Consider the following 16,096-nt stretch of genomic DNA (forward strand, 5'->3'; position numbering starts at 1 on the left):
CCCCTCTACCCATCTGACCTGGGAGACGACACTGCCAGGCCTGCACAGGTGTCAGGGGCTCGGCTTGGGACATGGTCTGATCGACAATGAGTCCCTTGGCCTTCTGGTATCCACATGCTCATTTCCCACGGTCCCTCCTGGCACCCCCCACCCCAATATGATGACCCTGGGCAGTGAGACCACAGCAGGACTCAGGGAGCGTGTATGGGTCACCAGCTACCTGTCTCCTGGGGACACCACTGCAGGGCCAAGGCCCTGGTTCTCCACGGACAGCAGCACAGGTCTGAGACAAGGCAGGGGCTGACTGACAGTGTGGGACTCTTGGGCCCCATGAAAGGACACCAGGGGAGAAGGCCACCTCCTAGGCACCCTGCAGACCCTTGCCATCTCAGTGCTCTGGGGCCCAAAGCTGCCCCACGTGGAGCCCAAAGACCCTAGACCCCACAGCTCCTGGCTGTCTTCCCGCCCATATACCTTGCTTCTCCCCTAGTGACTTCTGGAAATCGAGGGCCTCCTTGGTCTCGTCAATCTCCCGCTTGATGGCATTGATGCGCTGTGTGATCTCGCTGGCTCTCCTGCTCCGCTCGTTCAAGATGGATTTGTTTTCTTTGAAGATGCGGTTGATCACACTCCCTTGCTCTTTCTTAAACTCTTCAAAGGCCACGGCCTTGGAAGGTGGGGTGCTGGGTCTGGAGACACGGGGGGAGGCCAAGGAGGATAGAGAACTGGAGCAGCCAGACCCTCGATCTTTCTTCCCCTGGGGCTTCTGTGGGCAGGAGGCAGAAGCCCTCACCACCATACACCCCCAACAGGAGCTGAGCTGCGTAGTGCTCATTCCTTCATCCCTGTGTTACTTGGTACACAAGGGCATGTGCCCAGTGCAGGAAATGATGAAAGCAAGGATGAGGGCTGGCACTGTGGCGTGGTGGGTTAAAGCCCCAGCCTGCAGGGCCAGCATCCCACATGAGCGCCGGTTCAAGTCCTAGCTGCTCCACTTCTGATCCATCTCTTTGCTATGGCCTGGGAAAGCAGTAGAAGATGGCCTTGCACCTGCGTAGGACACCCAGAAGAAGCTCCTGGCTCCTGGCTGCCGATCAGCTCAGCTCTGGCTGTTGTGGTCATTTTGGGAGTGAACCAGCAGATGGAAGACCTTTCTCTATCTCTGGCTCTACCTCTCTCTAACTCTTTCAAATAAATAAAATAAATCTTAAAAAAAAGAAAGAAAGCAGGGATGAGAAAAAGGAAGTAAGACAAAAACCACTCACTCCCTGCCAGCACCCAACTTTGGTGCAGCTCCTTATAGAATGTCTTTGATGTATTTTTAATTTTTTAAATTTTTAAAAATTTTTATTTGTTTGAAAAACAGAGATACAGGGAGAGGTAGAGACAGAGAGAGAGGTCTTTCATCCGCTGGTTCACTCCCCAATTGGCCGCAATGGTCAGAGCTGAGCTAATCCTAAGCCAGGAACCAGGAGCTTCCTCTGGGTCTCCCATGTGGGTGCAGGGGCCCAAGGACTTGGGCCATCCTCCACTGCCATCTCAGGCCATAGCAGAGAGCTGGATTGGAAGAGGAGCAGCCGGACTAGAACCGGCGCCCATATGGGATGCTGGCACTTCAGGCCAGGAACCTTAACCTGCTGCGCCACAGTGCCGGCCCCTGATGTATTTTTTAAATGCTTGAGACCGAGCAGTATATAAGGTTTTATGGGGCCAGTGTTGTAGTAGAGCCAGTTAAATCTGCCTGGAATGCCGGCATCCCATAAGGGTGCTGGTTCGAGACCTGGCTGCTTCAATTCTGATCCAGCTCCCTGCTAATGGCCTGGGAAAACAGAAGATGGCCCAAGTGCTTGGGCCCCTGCAACCACGTGGGAGACCTGGAAGAAGCTCCGGGCTCCCGGCTTTGTGCTAGCCCAGTCTCAGCTGTTGCAACCATTTGAGGAGTGAACTGGCAGATCAAAAATCTTTCTCCCTCTCTCTCTCTCTTCCCCCATCCACACTCTTTGGTAGGGTGGACTCTTTCAAGTAAACAACTAAATACATGTGTATATATATATACACACACACACACACACACACACGCGCGCGCACACACACATAAATATAAGGTTTTCTATCTTACTTTTTCCCACAGAGGCATTCTCTCATGCTAGTAAAAACTTGAGAATGGCAGTTAATGAGCCATTGGGTGAAGTGTTGGCAAGGGGGAAGTGGACTGATGCTGCAACTTACACTGAAATGCACCAGAGCAAGGTGGCGGGATAGACACAGGATGCAGCAAGAACAGTAACAAAGGACACGTCGAACTGAGAGGGTGCTCGGTGCAGGCGTGCTCACTGCGCCATCCATTCACGCTCTCTGCATGTCTGCAACTATCTCTGGGCTGGGGTGGGGGGAATTCTGCACAAGTATCTTTGCATGAGCCCAGGGCAGAGAAGTAGTTCACTTAGTGCCCTTGCTCTTATGTTGGCCTTGCAGATGTTTTCAAAACAAAACACAACAAGACAAATAAAAAAAAACCATTTCCTGCTTTTTAAAATGATTCAATGACTGCCTTTTTGCATAAGCCTTGCCCACTCACTGCTTCCTCAGGGAGGGGACCGAATGGTGGGAGGAAGGGAGAGTCACATTCTTGCAGACCTCAAGTGCTCTCATGCCTTTGCAAACACATTACTTACGCCTAAGACAGATACTTCCTTATTTAAATAACTGCCATCTGGAGGTTCTAGAATGATCCCCCGTTTAATGGTGAGTCTTAGGTGGCTGCTGAAGTGACAGTGATTAGCATGTGTATGTGTCCTCCTGTTTTTGCCTGTCAAACTGTGCTCCTCGTCACTGCCCATCACCCCCTATTTTCTTTCTTTCTTTTTTTATTTGACAGATAGAGTTAGACAGTGAGAGAGTGAGACAGAGAGAAAGGTCTTCCTTCTGCTGGTTCACCCCCCAAATGGCCACCATGGCTGGAGCTACGCCGATCCAAAGCCAGGAGCCAGGTGCTTCCTTATGGTCTCCCATGCGGGTGCAGAGGCCCAAGCACTTGGGCCATCCTCCACTACCCTCCTGGGCCACAGCAGAGAACTGGATTGGAAGAGGAGCAATCAGGACTAGAACCCAGTGCCCATATGGGATGCTGGTGCCGCAGGTGGAGAATTAACCAAGTGAGCCACCCACTCACAGCCACTCTTGACATGCTGAGACTCACTCTGCTTCCAGGTGATGGGTGTAGGATCTGATGTTGGGTAGTTACCTGGGTGGGCGTGATTCCTCCTTGGGGGAGTCTGAGGGGAGGCGCTCTGTGCTGGAGGTCTCGTGGTCTTGCAAAAGCAAGTCTTTGACATCTCCTGTGACCAGCTGGGTCTTGGAGGAGGAAGGCAAATCCAGGTCTCTACTACTCACAGGGCTGCTGGCTCCTTTCTTTTTTGCTGCGGATCTGGGAGGAGACAGGGAGGTCCCAGGGCTCAGTCATGGGCAGTGGTTGTGGGTGACTTTTCTCAGGCATCACTACATGGGAACCCATCCCACTCAGCTCCTCCATCTTGCTCATCTACCTAGGTCAAGGACTGTGACCATGAGCCACACACACACTTTCTTTAATCAGAACAAGGAGGCCTGAGCAGTAATAGTAGGAGACGTGGGAGGAACAGGTACAGTCCCTACAGCCTGTGAAAACTGCACTCATTACTGCTCATTTGTGGTGTGACTTTAGGGAATGGCTTCCCCCTCTCTAAGCCTCAGGCTGTGTGGACAAGAGGCGACCCTTGTGCCATGGCTGGTTCTAAAGTGGCCCTGGCCTGGGCTCAGGTTGGCAGCAGTGATGTCTGTTGTGATGACTCGGTAGCTAAGACACCAGGGCGGGCAGGTGGGGTGCAGTTCCCAACTCCTTCTCACTCACAGAGGAGAGCCCGGCACCAAGCAGGCAGAGTGGCAAGGTCTCTCACCTGGGCGGCACTTTGAATGTCTTCTTGGCCTTGGATTTCTTCCCAGGTTTGCTAGAGGAAGGGGCAACACCAATTCCAAAGGCTTGTTCATCAGGCTCACCTGCTTGGCTGCCATCAACATCCACGAGCCCTGCCTGGGGAGGCCAGCCGGAGGGTCATGGGTTAGGTTAAGGGCTTGGGTCCCTCGGGGGACAAGTGGCCCAAGGCTTCAAGTGGGCATGCTTGCCCTATACGCCAGCTGGTTGCTGCTTCAGGCTGTCCCCAGCAGAGCTGTCCCAGGTCCACCCTACCAAATGTCCACCTTCCACATCAACTCCCTCATCAGTCCTGGTGGCCCCTTCTGAGAATGTTAAGGCTTGGTACCAACCTAACTCGAGGAATTGACCTTATTGATTATTAGCTACATCTCTACTTTGTGAAAGGCATTTTCAATTCGGCCGTGCCCTTTTGGCTGTCACCTTTCTCTGCATAATCCTTGCTCTGGTTGAATGCAAGACACTGTTCCCTCTGCAGGTCTGGGAGGAGCAAGAAGCGACTGAGCCCACCCACCTTCTGGACAGCAGAAATGGCTGAAAAGTCATTCTTGTCTGTGAGGGTGAACTTCCTGCGCAGCGCGGTCTCTACTTCCTGTTCCTGTTGACTTGGGGGAGAGAGAGATAGAGAGGATGGCTCATAGCAGGGGCCAAGCTGAACCACTGTCAAGAACTGTGTCCCGGGGGTTAGAAGTCGTTTGCCTGAGGCTGTTTATGATGGAGCCGCACCCTTCTCATGAATCAGATTAGGGGAAACCAAGGAAGGAGTTCACCCACCCCAACTCACACAACCCACTGCCCAGGCCCCAAACCTGCAGGGGCACTGTTTCGTGACAGGTGCGCCTGCTCCAATATGACATTCAACAGGGATTGTAAGCCTGACTTGGAACCATGTGCTCGCTGCATGGTTCTGTCTCCCACAGGCCCCTCAGAATCACATGAGGCCCCTCAGAATCACATGACCCCCTCTGTGACCTCACCCAGCATGAGCTCTGCACCCACACAAACCACAGCTGCCCCGAGACCAAGGGGGCAAGGATCACTCATGATGCATGCTCAGGGCTGGAGCTCCATAAACACCTCCTGTCCAATTTAGGAACTCAGTGAACCCCACCAGGGGCCGGGTATGCCCTGAGGGCTCTGCTTTCCCTCCGAGAGCAGGGGTGCTCTGGGATGCAAGAGCTCAGACCACCAGCAAGGAGAACAGCAGCATGGTGGGGAGGGGGTGTGAGGAGGGGGGTGCAGGGGCCCTCACCTCAGGACCACCCGGAACTGGTTGAAGACCTCCTGGATCTGCCTCAGGTTGATGATCTGGGGAGGGAGCAGGGTGGTGGTGAGACCCCGGGCGCTGGGGGAGAAACCAGGCCCCCTGCTGACCCCTGCTGCGCCATCTCAGGAAGGGGGCATCTGGAGCTGGCCTCTCAGCAGAGGGCCATCCGGCTGCTCTGCAGCAGGAGCGCCAGTTCTTTAACAGCTTTACGACTCGGTGTTTTCTGCACTGTGACAGGGAAGATCTCACACAAGGGAAACGGCTCTAATTCTTGAAAACACATCCCAAGAAAAGAGTTTTAAATAAAATCCAGCTCCTTGGCTCTCTCCTGCTTCCTGGACCTTCAGCTGGCCACCTTCACACGGAGCCCACTTTTGAAGACGTCTGAGTGGACCCGGACACACACACGTCTGTGGCTGGAGCGTCAACGGCCCTAAGGTCCTAAGCCCTGGGCCTCACCCTTGATCAAGGGCTGTTGGTGGCTGCCCCACCCTCCAGGAATCCCAGGCCCACCTCTTGCGGCTGCTCACAGTGGCAGCCCATGTGGCCTGCACTGGAAGAACAAGGGGTGTCTTTCCCTCCTTGGCCCACTCCCGGGACCTGCCCGCTAGACAACCAGCACCCCTGCCATGCTTATGTGGCTTCATCGGAACACAGCCAAGCCCCTGAAGGGCAGCAGCTCAGTAACCCCTGCTCGCTGTCTCTCCCTGTGCACAGCTGAGGTGGGCACACTGCCCAGGTCACTCTGCGAGCAGGCAGCTGGGGGGAACTGAATTCAGGCAGCCTTGCTGCAGGGCCCATGTTTGTGGCCCCCACTGGGCCCACTCCTGTATTGCATGTGTTCAAGGCCACTGGCCACTCTGTGCAGCCCCATGACCCTGTAACCCTAACCATGGAAGCTGAGGCCGTGGTGGGCTAAAGGAACCCGATCCCTGGGGGTCCAGTGTTAACCCCCCACAACACACAGACACTGTATGTACACACAGGAAGTGTGCCCAGGACAGGGAAGCCCAAGCCAGCTGAACACGGCAGTCCTGCAGAGGGTTCCTTACATCAATCTCGTCCAGCGTCCCCTCCAGGTACCTCCGCACCTGGGAGTTGATCTCGGCAATCTGGATTTCATCCATGGGGTCGTAGGTCACGAGGGTGCGGTTGGCCTTGAAGGAGGATGAAGAACATGTGGATCAGCAGGGGCCCTTCTGGGAGCCACAGTGAGGAGGCTGGCACAGGCCTACGAGGCTCTGTCCTTCACTGTCCTCATTGTGCAGGAGAGGGCCTGGGTCAGAGGGGACAGTAGGCAAGAGGAGGAAGCCACTGGACATGGGGCCAGCTGATGAGGAGGCCCACTGGTCCTGTCTCAGCAGACTCTGCAGGGTGATGCTGGGTGTGTGTGTGTGTGTGGGGGGCAGTGCTGCCTCTGTCTTGAGGCCCTGCAACTCTGAACATTGGCCCAGGTGGGCCACCAGGGGACTCTCTCCCACCTCTGCCCTCACGGCCCCGTGCTGCTGCCCCCTCCCAGCCTACACAGCCTGTCCCAGTGCCCCGGCCCCAGACCCTACACCCTCCCTCTGCCGCGAGCATCTCACCAGGCTGTCGTGGATGGCCAGCTCTTGCTTCAGCAGTGCCACCTCCTTCTCCAGGTTCTTGACCATTCGCTAGCAGGAAAGAGTGGAGACAGGGCAGGGGTGACGGGAAGCATCGTCAAGGAGGCCACCTGCCTCTGCCACATCAAGTGCCGGACTTCTTGTCTGTGCCCTGATGTCTGGCTGTTCCTGGGGCCTCACGGGCTGTGTCCTCAGCTTCCGGTCCATCCCCTCCCCTCCTGCTGGTGACCCTTCCCCAACTGCGGTGAATTCAGGCTCTGAGGGGGCCTCAGCAGTCCCTCGGCCTTGGCCTCTTCCAGCAGGGAGACTGGGAATGGGGAGAACACCGGCCCCTTGGCCACCCCAACTCTGACTCCAGGGCTCCAGGCTCAGCCCATTCTGCCAGGACAGTGGCCCCTTCCACGCAGCCTGTGGGCTCCAGGGTGCTGCCTGTGGACAACCACAGTGTAGACAGCTCACCACCCTTGGAGTCCCACAGCACAGCAAGCTGAGCCCTGCACATGGGTCACGGCATCCTCACAGGCTTTGTAGAAGACCGTCACCACCTCTCTTCTACCGCTCCCCGAATCAGGTCACATGAATCCCACTGGGCTGGCACATCCCCGCCTCTGCCCGCCGGTCTCCTGTGCCCCAGTGCTCTTCTCCCAGGCACTCTCACGGCTCATGCCCAAACTTCCTAAAATCTTTGTTCAAAACCTTCTATGTGTGGATTTCAAAACGTTTTTGCACCAAAATAAACTTTGCTTTTTATTTCATTTTCCATGAACTTGTTGAAATGCCCTTGTATTTCCTATCTACAGTTGGCTGAATCCATGCAAATGGAACCCATGGACACAGAGGTTCAGCTTGGAGCTACTGAACCTTTGTGGTGTGGCTAATGTGACTGAGGAAGTGGGCTGTAATTTGAGTGGATTAAGTAGCCACATGTGAGGAGTGGTCCCTGTACTGGGTGAGGAGCGATCTCTGTACTGGACAATGAAGCTCCAGGACTTGCCCGGCCACTGTGTGTGCTATCATTGCTCTTCCCTGCCCCAGGGAGCTGGAAGCTCAGAGATGTGTATTTCTGTTCACCGAGCCAGGACTCCCAAGTGCTTCAATATGTGCCCTGCACAGGGTCAGCACTGCTCAGATCTGACTCCAGGAGGTATAAAGGATAACAGTTCCGGAGGCAGCCCACTTAGTCACTTCGTCTTTAGTAGAGACTGTCTGTCTCCCATAAAGCAGCACAGAGGATTTCATGCTGTGAACAACAGGGCTTCCTGTGTTGTCATTGGGTGCAGCTGGTTAAGCTGCCCTTTGGGACACTTACACTCTGTATGGGAATGCCGGTTCAAGTCCCAGCTACTTGGCTTCTGATTCAGCTTCCTGTTAATGCACCTGAGAGGCAGCAGACAACAGCCCAAGTACTTGGGCTCCTACCACCCATGTGGGAGACCCAGATGGAGTTCCGAGTTGCTGGCTCTTGGTTTTGGCTTGGTCCAGTCCAAGCTGTTGTGGGCATTTGGAGAATGAACCAACAGATGGTAGATCTCTGTCTTTTTCTGTCCTCCCACCCTCGACATCACTCTAATAAATAAATGAAAAATATAACCAAAAACAGATCCTGGATTCCAGGACTAATGACCAAAGCTGCAACCAGTCCACAGCCCTGCCCCACCCTCCCTTCCCCAGGACAAAGGCCTGCTTCACTGTAGCCCTCCTCCAGCCAGGTCCATGGGCACGGAGGCCCACCTGCCACCTGGCCCTCACCTAGCAGGGGGTGACAGCTTGCTAGCACCTTAGTGGCTCTGTGACAATTCAGGTAAAAAGACTGGAACCCAAGGCACCTGACTAGGGTCCAAATCCTGGCTCTACTTCTCTGGGTGTCCGAAGGTCTCCTTTAGGTGTGGCCTTCCTGTGAGGTCAAGGGGAGCAGCTGGATGGCCATCCCTCTCCCTTCTCCTCAACTCTGGAAAAGATATCATGGGAGTGGGCCCAGTGACCTGTGGATCAGCAAGCCAGCCGGTGACTCTGATGCCCCAAGCTATCTCTCTGCCCCAACCCACAATGTGTTAGTGCCACAGAGCCAAATCCTGTCATTCTCCTTCCGGATTTAGAATCTGGGAAGTTTAACTGGAACTCCGTGAGCTCCTGCCTCTAGTAACATGGTCCAGAAGCACCTTTAAGCAAAGCCAGATGAGCACAAATGTGCTTTAACTTCAGTAGGTGTTACCAAAAAGCTCCCAGAGGTGGGTGTGTCAATTATGCGCCACTTAGAAATGTAAGTTTCTGTTTCTCCACATCATTCTTCACTAAAACTCTAACGTTTGGTGCTCTGTTTAGGACCAAGTTCTGATGCTTGGGATTCAGGAGCCTCAATTCCACTCAAGTTAGAATTTACATTTCCCGAGCCGGCGCCGTGGCTCAATAGGCTAATCCTCCACCTTGCGGCGCCGGCACACCGGGTTCTAGTCCCGGTTGGGGCGCCGGATTCTGTCCCGGTTGCCCCTCTTCCAGGCCAGCTCTCTGCTATGGCCAGGGAGTGCAGTGGAGGATGGCCCAGGTGCTTGGGCCCTGCACCCCATGGGAGACCAGGAAAAGCACCTGGCTCCTGGCTCCTGCCAGGATCAGCGCGGTGCGCCGGCTGCAGCGGCGGCCATTGGAGGGTGAACCAACGGCAAAAGGAAGACCTTTCTCTCTCTGTCTCTCTCTCTCACTGTCCACTCTGCCTGTCAAAAAAAAAAAAAAAAAAAAAAAAAAGAATTTACATTTCCCTGGCTAATGGTGATGCTGAGAATTCATTCTGATTGGCCAGCTCTGCCCACCAGGCCCACCCAGGCTGCAAGGAAGGAGACTTAGCAGTGAGGTGGCCCAGAGATACACACACTGATTTAGTTCTGGCACACTTAGCTCCAGGGAAATCTTGTGGAGAACCCTTGGTGCTCCACACGCGACCATGATGGAGGCCTGCGCTAGCCCCTTTCACCTCTGTGGTAGCCTCTTAGGGTCTCCAGGAGCCCTGAAGACTGCCATGTCCCAGGGTGGAAATAGACTGATCCAGGGTTGAGGCAGGAAGGAAAGCCAGGCTTGTGTGCCCCAAGGAGCAAACCCACACCACCAGGCACCTGCCCACAGCCCCTCAGTACCTCAGCGTCATACTTTTCATTGACAGCGGGCTCCGTGGTGACCAGCTTCATCCTGCTGGCAAACCGCAGCGAGGACAGCTGAAATACAGACCAGGCCACTGTCACCCGGTGCCCCGCTGCAGGCAGACCCTGGGGGCCACCTTCTCAGACTCCTGCCTCCCCTTTCGGTGCTCTTCACACTGTCTTGCCAAGCCAGGTGGGTCCACTTCCCTGCGGGGACACTGCTCGGAAGGGCTCTTGGCACTGCAGCCCCCCAGTGAGTGGAGCAGGAAGGCAGGAAGCTGACAAGCACACACACGACAGCCTGCTCCCCACCTTGGACACTATGAGGACACACGATGTCCAGTTCTCCAGCCGACCTGATCATCACCCACCTCTAGGCCTTTGTTCCAGGGCTGCCTCGCCCAGGAGGTTCCTTTCTCTCCCTGCACCCTGACAGCCTTCCTCCGTCTCTCCAATGCCTGCAGGAAAACCCTCGCAGGGGTGGAGACAAAGGGAGGGCGGGCATCCTTCTTAACAAGAAGGCAGGTGGTGCTGGTTTTTTATGGCTCCTTGAGGTCTAGCTCTGCTTTGCTGGAAGTTTCCAAAAGCCTCCTCTGGGGTGGCGGCAAGCGCTCCTGAGTTTCAGGGCCCTGGAGGCTGGCACAGTCCCTCGGGCACACAGCTGGGAGGCCCTGCAGGCCATCTTGCAGCAGTGTCCCTGGAAAGGACGCAGTTCCCTGAAGGCCTCGTGTGCCTTAAACAACCGCACACAAGAAGCAGACAGTCTCATGGCTGCTTTTCATGCCTTTCTTGTGCACGAGGATGGGAGGGGAGCTCCCATGTGGGGTGCGCCACCATGTCGCACGATGGCAGGGGAGCTCCAATGTGGGGTGCATCACTGCAACGTAGGCTTCCTCCTGCCTCTGGCTCTTAGGAGCTCCCCCTTCCCCAGGCTGCCTGTGTCCTGCCTGCCCTGGGGTTCGTCTGCAGGAGTCACACCTCTGGCCACAGCTCTCCCTCCCTCAGTCCCTGCGATGTCCCCAGCCACCTGCAGCAGGCCAGCCAAGGCCTCCAGGGCCCATCCAGACCCTGCTATCTCCTTCCTTTCTCTCTTTTCTGAACCCCTCTGAGAGGCAGCCAGATGTTCCCAGCGGGGTCACACCTTGTCCCATGTTACCTTTGACAGGAACAGCCCTGCAGGCCCCACCACCAGTCCTCTCTCCCCAGCCGGCCCAATGTCCCCTTCCCCACTCAGCTTCAGGAAGCCCACTACCTCCAGCCTCCTCTGAAGGTGGCTTCCATCTGGGCCTCACACTTGGGGCCCCAGCTTCTCTCTCTTCCTGGGCTGGGGACTTCGGGGCCCAAGGCCATGTGCTTCTCAAGTCTCCTGAGCTGTGCTCCCTCCCTTACCACCTGCCACCTGTCTCCTCCTACAGGCCACAGCCATGCCCTGGACACCGTGGTGTTCTCGAGATGTCTAAACACGTGTGGACAGAAGAATGAGTAACTCTCCATCCTGAGTCCTGGGAGTAGCTCCCCAGGAGGCGCGATTCCGCCCCCACGAGGCTGACTCCCACTCGCCTCCTGCACCTGCCTCCTGCCTGGCTTGCTGCCTCTGCACAGCCCAGGTTTGGGGTTCACCTCCTGGCTCCAGGTCCCCAAGCAACTCTGGCTCAGACCCATCCCCTGGATGCCTCCAATCCGGACAGTGCCTGTGGCTGGTGTGCAGTTCCTGTAGCCCGCAGCCAGCCTAGGCCAGCCCCGGGGCCCTGGGAGGGATCCCTGCCAGCCTTCCGCCATGGCCTCACCGTTTCTTCCAAGTGGGCGGCTTCACCGTGGATGTTTGTCACCAGGACCATGTTACAGTTTCCCCCTGTAGGGAGTGGGACACGGAGGGGCCGTGAGCCACGTGGCTTTTCTGCCAAGGGCCTCCCATGGAGCTGCTGGGGTCTGTTATGGTCTGAACATTTCTCCCCATAAGAATCTGCATATAGAAGTCCTACTTCCCAGGGGGGGATGGTGTTTGGGGGTAGGGGACTCTGGGAACTAAGGAGGTATGGATGAGGTCCTGAGGGTCAGTCCCAATGAAGGGCTCCATGTGCTTGTGAGAGGACAGAGACCAGAGCCTCTCTCTCTTCCCATGGAGGTCATCTGCAAGAAACGAGCACCTGCCGGCACCTCCTCCTTGCACTCGCCAGCCTCCAGAACGCTGAGAAACATCTGCCGTCGAAGCTGCCAGTTGATGGTAGTTTGTGATGTTGGCCCATGCTAACTAGGACAGGGTCGGCAAGAACTTGGCAAGTGTGCGGAGGCTGGCGAGACAGAGGGGAGGGGCCGAGGCCAACGGAAGTTCCTAAAAGAGGAGTCAGAGAGGACAGCAGAGGAGAGGTGCGTGGGGCAGGGTCGGGAGCGGGCTGAGCCAGGGCTTTCCTGGCTGGCACTTTGCTAGCAGACACCAGTGACCGTGTGGTCAGGCCCAGCACAGGGGCCTGGGACACGGGGACGACAAGGCACAGTCATTGTTGCTCCTGCGGGAGACTGTGGGGCAAGGGAGGGCAGCGTGGGAGACGCCCTCCTGCTGGGCCTTCAAGGCCATGCAAGATTCTGCCCCCTATTTCCGGATGAGGGAAACGAATGGTGTTTCCAGCAGAGTGAACGCTGGGAGGAGTGACCAGTACTGAGTGTTCTGGGTGTGAGAAGAGGGCCCTGGGCTGGCTTCTGCCTCTCTGGGAGTGGCTGCAGGTGGGTCCACAGCACTGGGAGGGGGCGGTCCTGTGGGCCCCAGGGGAGATGTCCCTCCTGGGCCCCAGCCACGCTCTCACCTAGAGAGTCCTTCAGGGCGTGGGTGAGCTTGCATTGCCGGAAGGGGATGTGGTCTCGCCTCTGGTCACCCAGGGCGATGATGGCCTGCTCCAGGAACGACAGGGACTTGTTGATGTAGGTGGCTTCCTTCAGAACGCGGCCATCCGACTGGAAACCAAAGGCCAGCTTCGCTCACTCCAAACTGCCCTCATGCTCGGGCTGCCATCAGCCTGAGCTCTCCCTACTCCTCCCAAGCTCTCTCCCTCCCATCTCAGCAGCTCAGTCCCAGAGTCCAGCTTCAGCCTTAGCCCAAACCCCTCCCAGCTCACACTGTGATCTTGCAAGACCTTTAGAATGAGCCCAAGCCCTGGGGCTGGTTCCGCGGCATAGCAGGTAAAGCTGCCACCTGCAGTGCTGGCATCCCATATGGGTGCTGGTTTGAGACCCGGCTGTTCCACTTCTGATCCAGCTCTCTGCTGTGGCCTGTGAAAGCAGTAGAAGATGGCACCCATGCAGGAGACCCAGAAGAGGCTCCCGGCTTTGGATCAGCTCAGCTCTGGCCCCTGCACCCATGTGGGAGACCCAGAAAAAGCTCTTGGGTCCTGGTTTTGGATGGGCCCAGCTCCGGCTGTTGTGGCCATTTGGGGAGTGATCCAGGGTATGCAAGATCTCTCTGCTTCTGCCTCTCTGTAGCTCTGCCTTTCAAATAGATAAATAAATCTTAACAACAACAACAACAAAAACCCAAAAAACCAGCCCAAACTATCCCTCTATCTTGGCAGCCCAGCTTTAGCTCAGACCCCCAAGCCCCTGCTCGCCACTTTGCGCTACACAAACCAGTGGTTTGTAAGGGGGGGGGGGGCTCGCTCTCTGCCGTGCCTGCACCCGGCAGTGAAGCCCTCCCAGGCTTTACTTTCCTCAAGAAGCCTGGTCTGGCTGTGGCTTCTTACTCTCTTCTTTCCTGACACCAGGGCTCATCTCAACACTCCTGAGACTACCCGTGCTTGCATGCGAATTGCTCTTTGAAACGCACTGCTCATGCTCCCACACTAGCCAGGCAGCTCACTGAGAATTTAGGGGGCATCATCTCACTCACTGCCTATAAAAACCCAGTGAGGCAGGGCCTGCTTCTGCTAATTCTGGCCCTCCAGCTACTCTACGGGCTCCACTTGACCTTGCCCACAGACACCCAAAGAGGGACGGCCCCTGTGCCCAGGCACTACGGTTACTAGGTGGGAAACTGTCTCAGGGCTCGCTGAGAAGGGATCTCCGGCGCCCCTCACTTACCCCAGACCTGCCCAGCCTCTCGGAACCTGCCAGATCCACCAGGTTAATTTTGGAAGTGATATACTTTTCGTCTGATAAGGTCCGAGAGTGAGCCTACGAAACACCCCAAGCAGAAGTTAGGCTTTCTGATGGCCCGGGCTCCAGTCTCATCAGAGGGTGCGTGCCTACCTCCACGTAGATGGTGAAGATGCAGTGTGACCTGGACGAGTTTTTGTTCATCGTGTGTGAGGCTACGATCCTGTTGGTCTCTCCCTGAAGAAGAAGGGAAACGTGGACAACAGTTGGAAAAATCAAAATGACAAGAGAATCTCGTATCGCTGCCAGCACCTGGGCCTTCCAGGCTCTCCTCCATTACAAACCACTGGAAAGGGAGACGCATGGGAGTCTGGATTGCTGCTTCCACCTGCTAGAGAAGAGGAGTGAACTGGCACAGCTTTTGGAAAAGCAAGGTGCCAATAAGGCTCAAGATCCTTAGAATTGTTCAGGAATAGTGCATGGGAATCAACCTGCACACCAACATCAGAGAATGATCCATGTGTACAATGGAATATCAGGCAGCCAGGAGAATACTGACAGATAGTTCTAAATGACAGAGAAAGGCAGAGTCCAGAATCACGTTGTACTGTGATTTTAGGAAGGTAAAAGCAACCATACAGGATACAGCAGAATACTGCTATATGGATATCAATGACAGTCATTTCTGGATTGGTGGATATGTGTTTCTTTTTAATACTGTTTGGTTTTTTAGACTTTTTTTTACAGTGAATATGAGGTGCTTCATAAAATTAATAGAAAGTAGAATTAAAAGATACATTTATTCTGGTGCAAAAATTTTAAATTCTTGCATACAAGGGGTCTTCAAAAAGTTGATGAAAACGTGTATTATGAAAAAATGCATGGGTTAAAACTTTTTTGCACCAAAATGAACTTATCTTTTAATTCCATTTTCCTACAAACTTTTGAAGTGCACTTGTATGTATCACTTTAAAAAATGTGGAAAAAGTAAGAAATTTGTATTTTTAAAGGGACAGTAAGACCCTGCCCTCCAAGCAGCATACACTTAAAAGGGAGTATGGTGGAAATGGCTGTCCTTGGAGAAGAAGTCCTGGTAGGATGGACATCTGTCTCCTTGAAGTCCCCTGAGAGAAGCTGAGGATGTCACGGCTCCTGGAGAGAGGGGAGCACCTGCTGAGGAGTGGAGCCCGGGCCTGGGAAGCAAGGCTGGTCGGCCCCATGGTTCCATCTCGACAGCTTCTTCCCCTCCACGGCTTCCACAAATCCAGCACCACTTACTGAGTGCATCAGGGGTTACTGCTCCTGTGTTTTCCAGTCTCCTCTTTCAGAAGTACCTTCTGCCTTTGCCTTTGTCTCTTACCTAGCAACCTCTGCAGGCCAGAGGAAGTGCCCTTTCTTCGAGCAGAGTCCTGTGTTGACTGCACCCTGGCCCACATCCATGGTGTGCCTGCCACTCCCTGACCATGGCCCACACTGGGCCACTGTCATTACAGATTCTTTATTTGTTTATTTGAAAGGTAGAGTTACAGAGAGAGAGGGAAAGAGAGAGAGAGAGACAGACAGACAGACAGACAGACAGATCTTCCATCTACTGGTTCACTCCCCAGATGGGTGTAACGGCCAGGAGTTTCATCCAGGTCTCACCTGTAGGTGGCGGGTGCCCAAGTACTCTGGCTATCTTCCACTTTCCCAGATGCATTAGCAGGGACCTGGATCAGAAGTGGAGCTGCTGGGACTCAAACCAGCACCCATATGGGACTCCGGCCATGTAAAGAGCAGTTTAACCTGCTGTGCCAAGGGCATCAGCCCTCCACAGAGCTCCCTTAGACCTTAGGTTAGTCCTCTCACCATCAGAGCTCAGCAAGGATATGGGACAGGAATGCCTCAGGTTGGAGGAATCATTGCTGCTAAGTGCCTGGTTCAATTCTCATCAATGAGTCCTCAAGCAATACTGGTCATGCTTCTGAACAGCATCCACAGAGCACATATCCTGTGCAAGGCCCGGGGCTCAAAATGCCTGATCCTATCTCATTTGCAGAACAAC

At 55.0% G+C, this 16,096-nt stretch overlaps 1 protein-coding gene across 18 annotated transcripts in view; it reads right to left on the bottom strand.

The window, feature by feature from the left end:
- LOC100344656 (kinesin-like protein KIF9) overlaps positions 1-16,096 on the bottom strand; it is a 79,448-nt gene that overhangs the window by 21,523 nt on the left and 41,829 nt on the right. For 15 of the 18 annotated variants that reach the window (XM_070051026.1, XM_070051025.1, XM_070051028.1 and 12 more), the window contains 12 exons: positions 14,206-14,289; positions 14,038-14,130; positions 12,771-12,918; positions 11,757-11,821; positions 9,967-10,044; positions 6,824-6,892; positions 6,290-6,394; positions 5,223-5,278; positions 4,485-4,575; positions 3,936-4,069; positions 3,245-3,427; positions 475-689 (listed from right to left, as the gene is read on the bottom strand). In XM_070051026.1, the coding sequence (XP_069907127.1) occupies positions 475-689; positions 3,245-3,427; positions 3,936-4,069; positions 4,485-4,575; positions 5,223-5,278; positions 6,290-6,394; positions 6,824-6,892; positions 9,967-10,044; positions 11,757-11,821; positions 12,771-12,918; positions 14,038-14,130; positions 14,206-14,289 (1,321 nt within the window). Of the gene's footprint in view, positions 1-474; positions 690-3,244; positions 3,428-3,935; positions 4,070-4,484; positions 4,576-5,222; positions 5,279-6,289; positions 6,395-6,823; positions 6,893-8,671; positions 8,790-9,966; positions 10,045-11,756; positions 11,822-12,770; positions 12,919-14,037; positions 14,131-14,205; positions 14,290-16,096 lie in introns of those variants that run through there. The other 3 variants (XM_070051031.1, XM_070051032.1, XM_070051033.1) reach the window with 3 other exon arrangements.

Source organism: Oryctolagus cuniculus, chromosome 10 (genome assembly GCF_964237555.1).
Source record: "Oryctolagus cuniculus chromosome 10, mOryCun1.1, whole genome shotgun sequence".
Classification (NCBI taxonomy): domain Eukaryota; kingdom Metazoa; phylum Chordata; class Mammalia; order Lagomorpha; family Leporidae; genus Oryctolagus; species Oryctolagus cuniculus.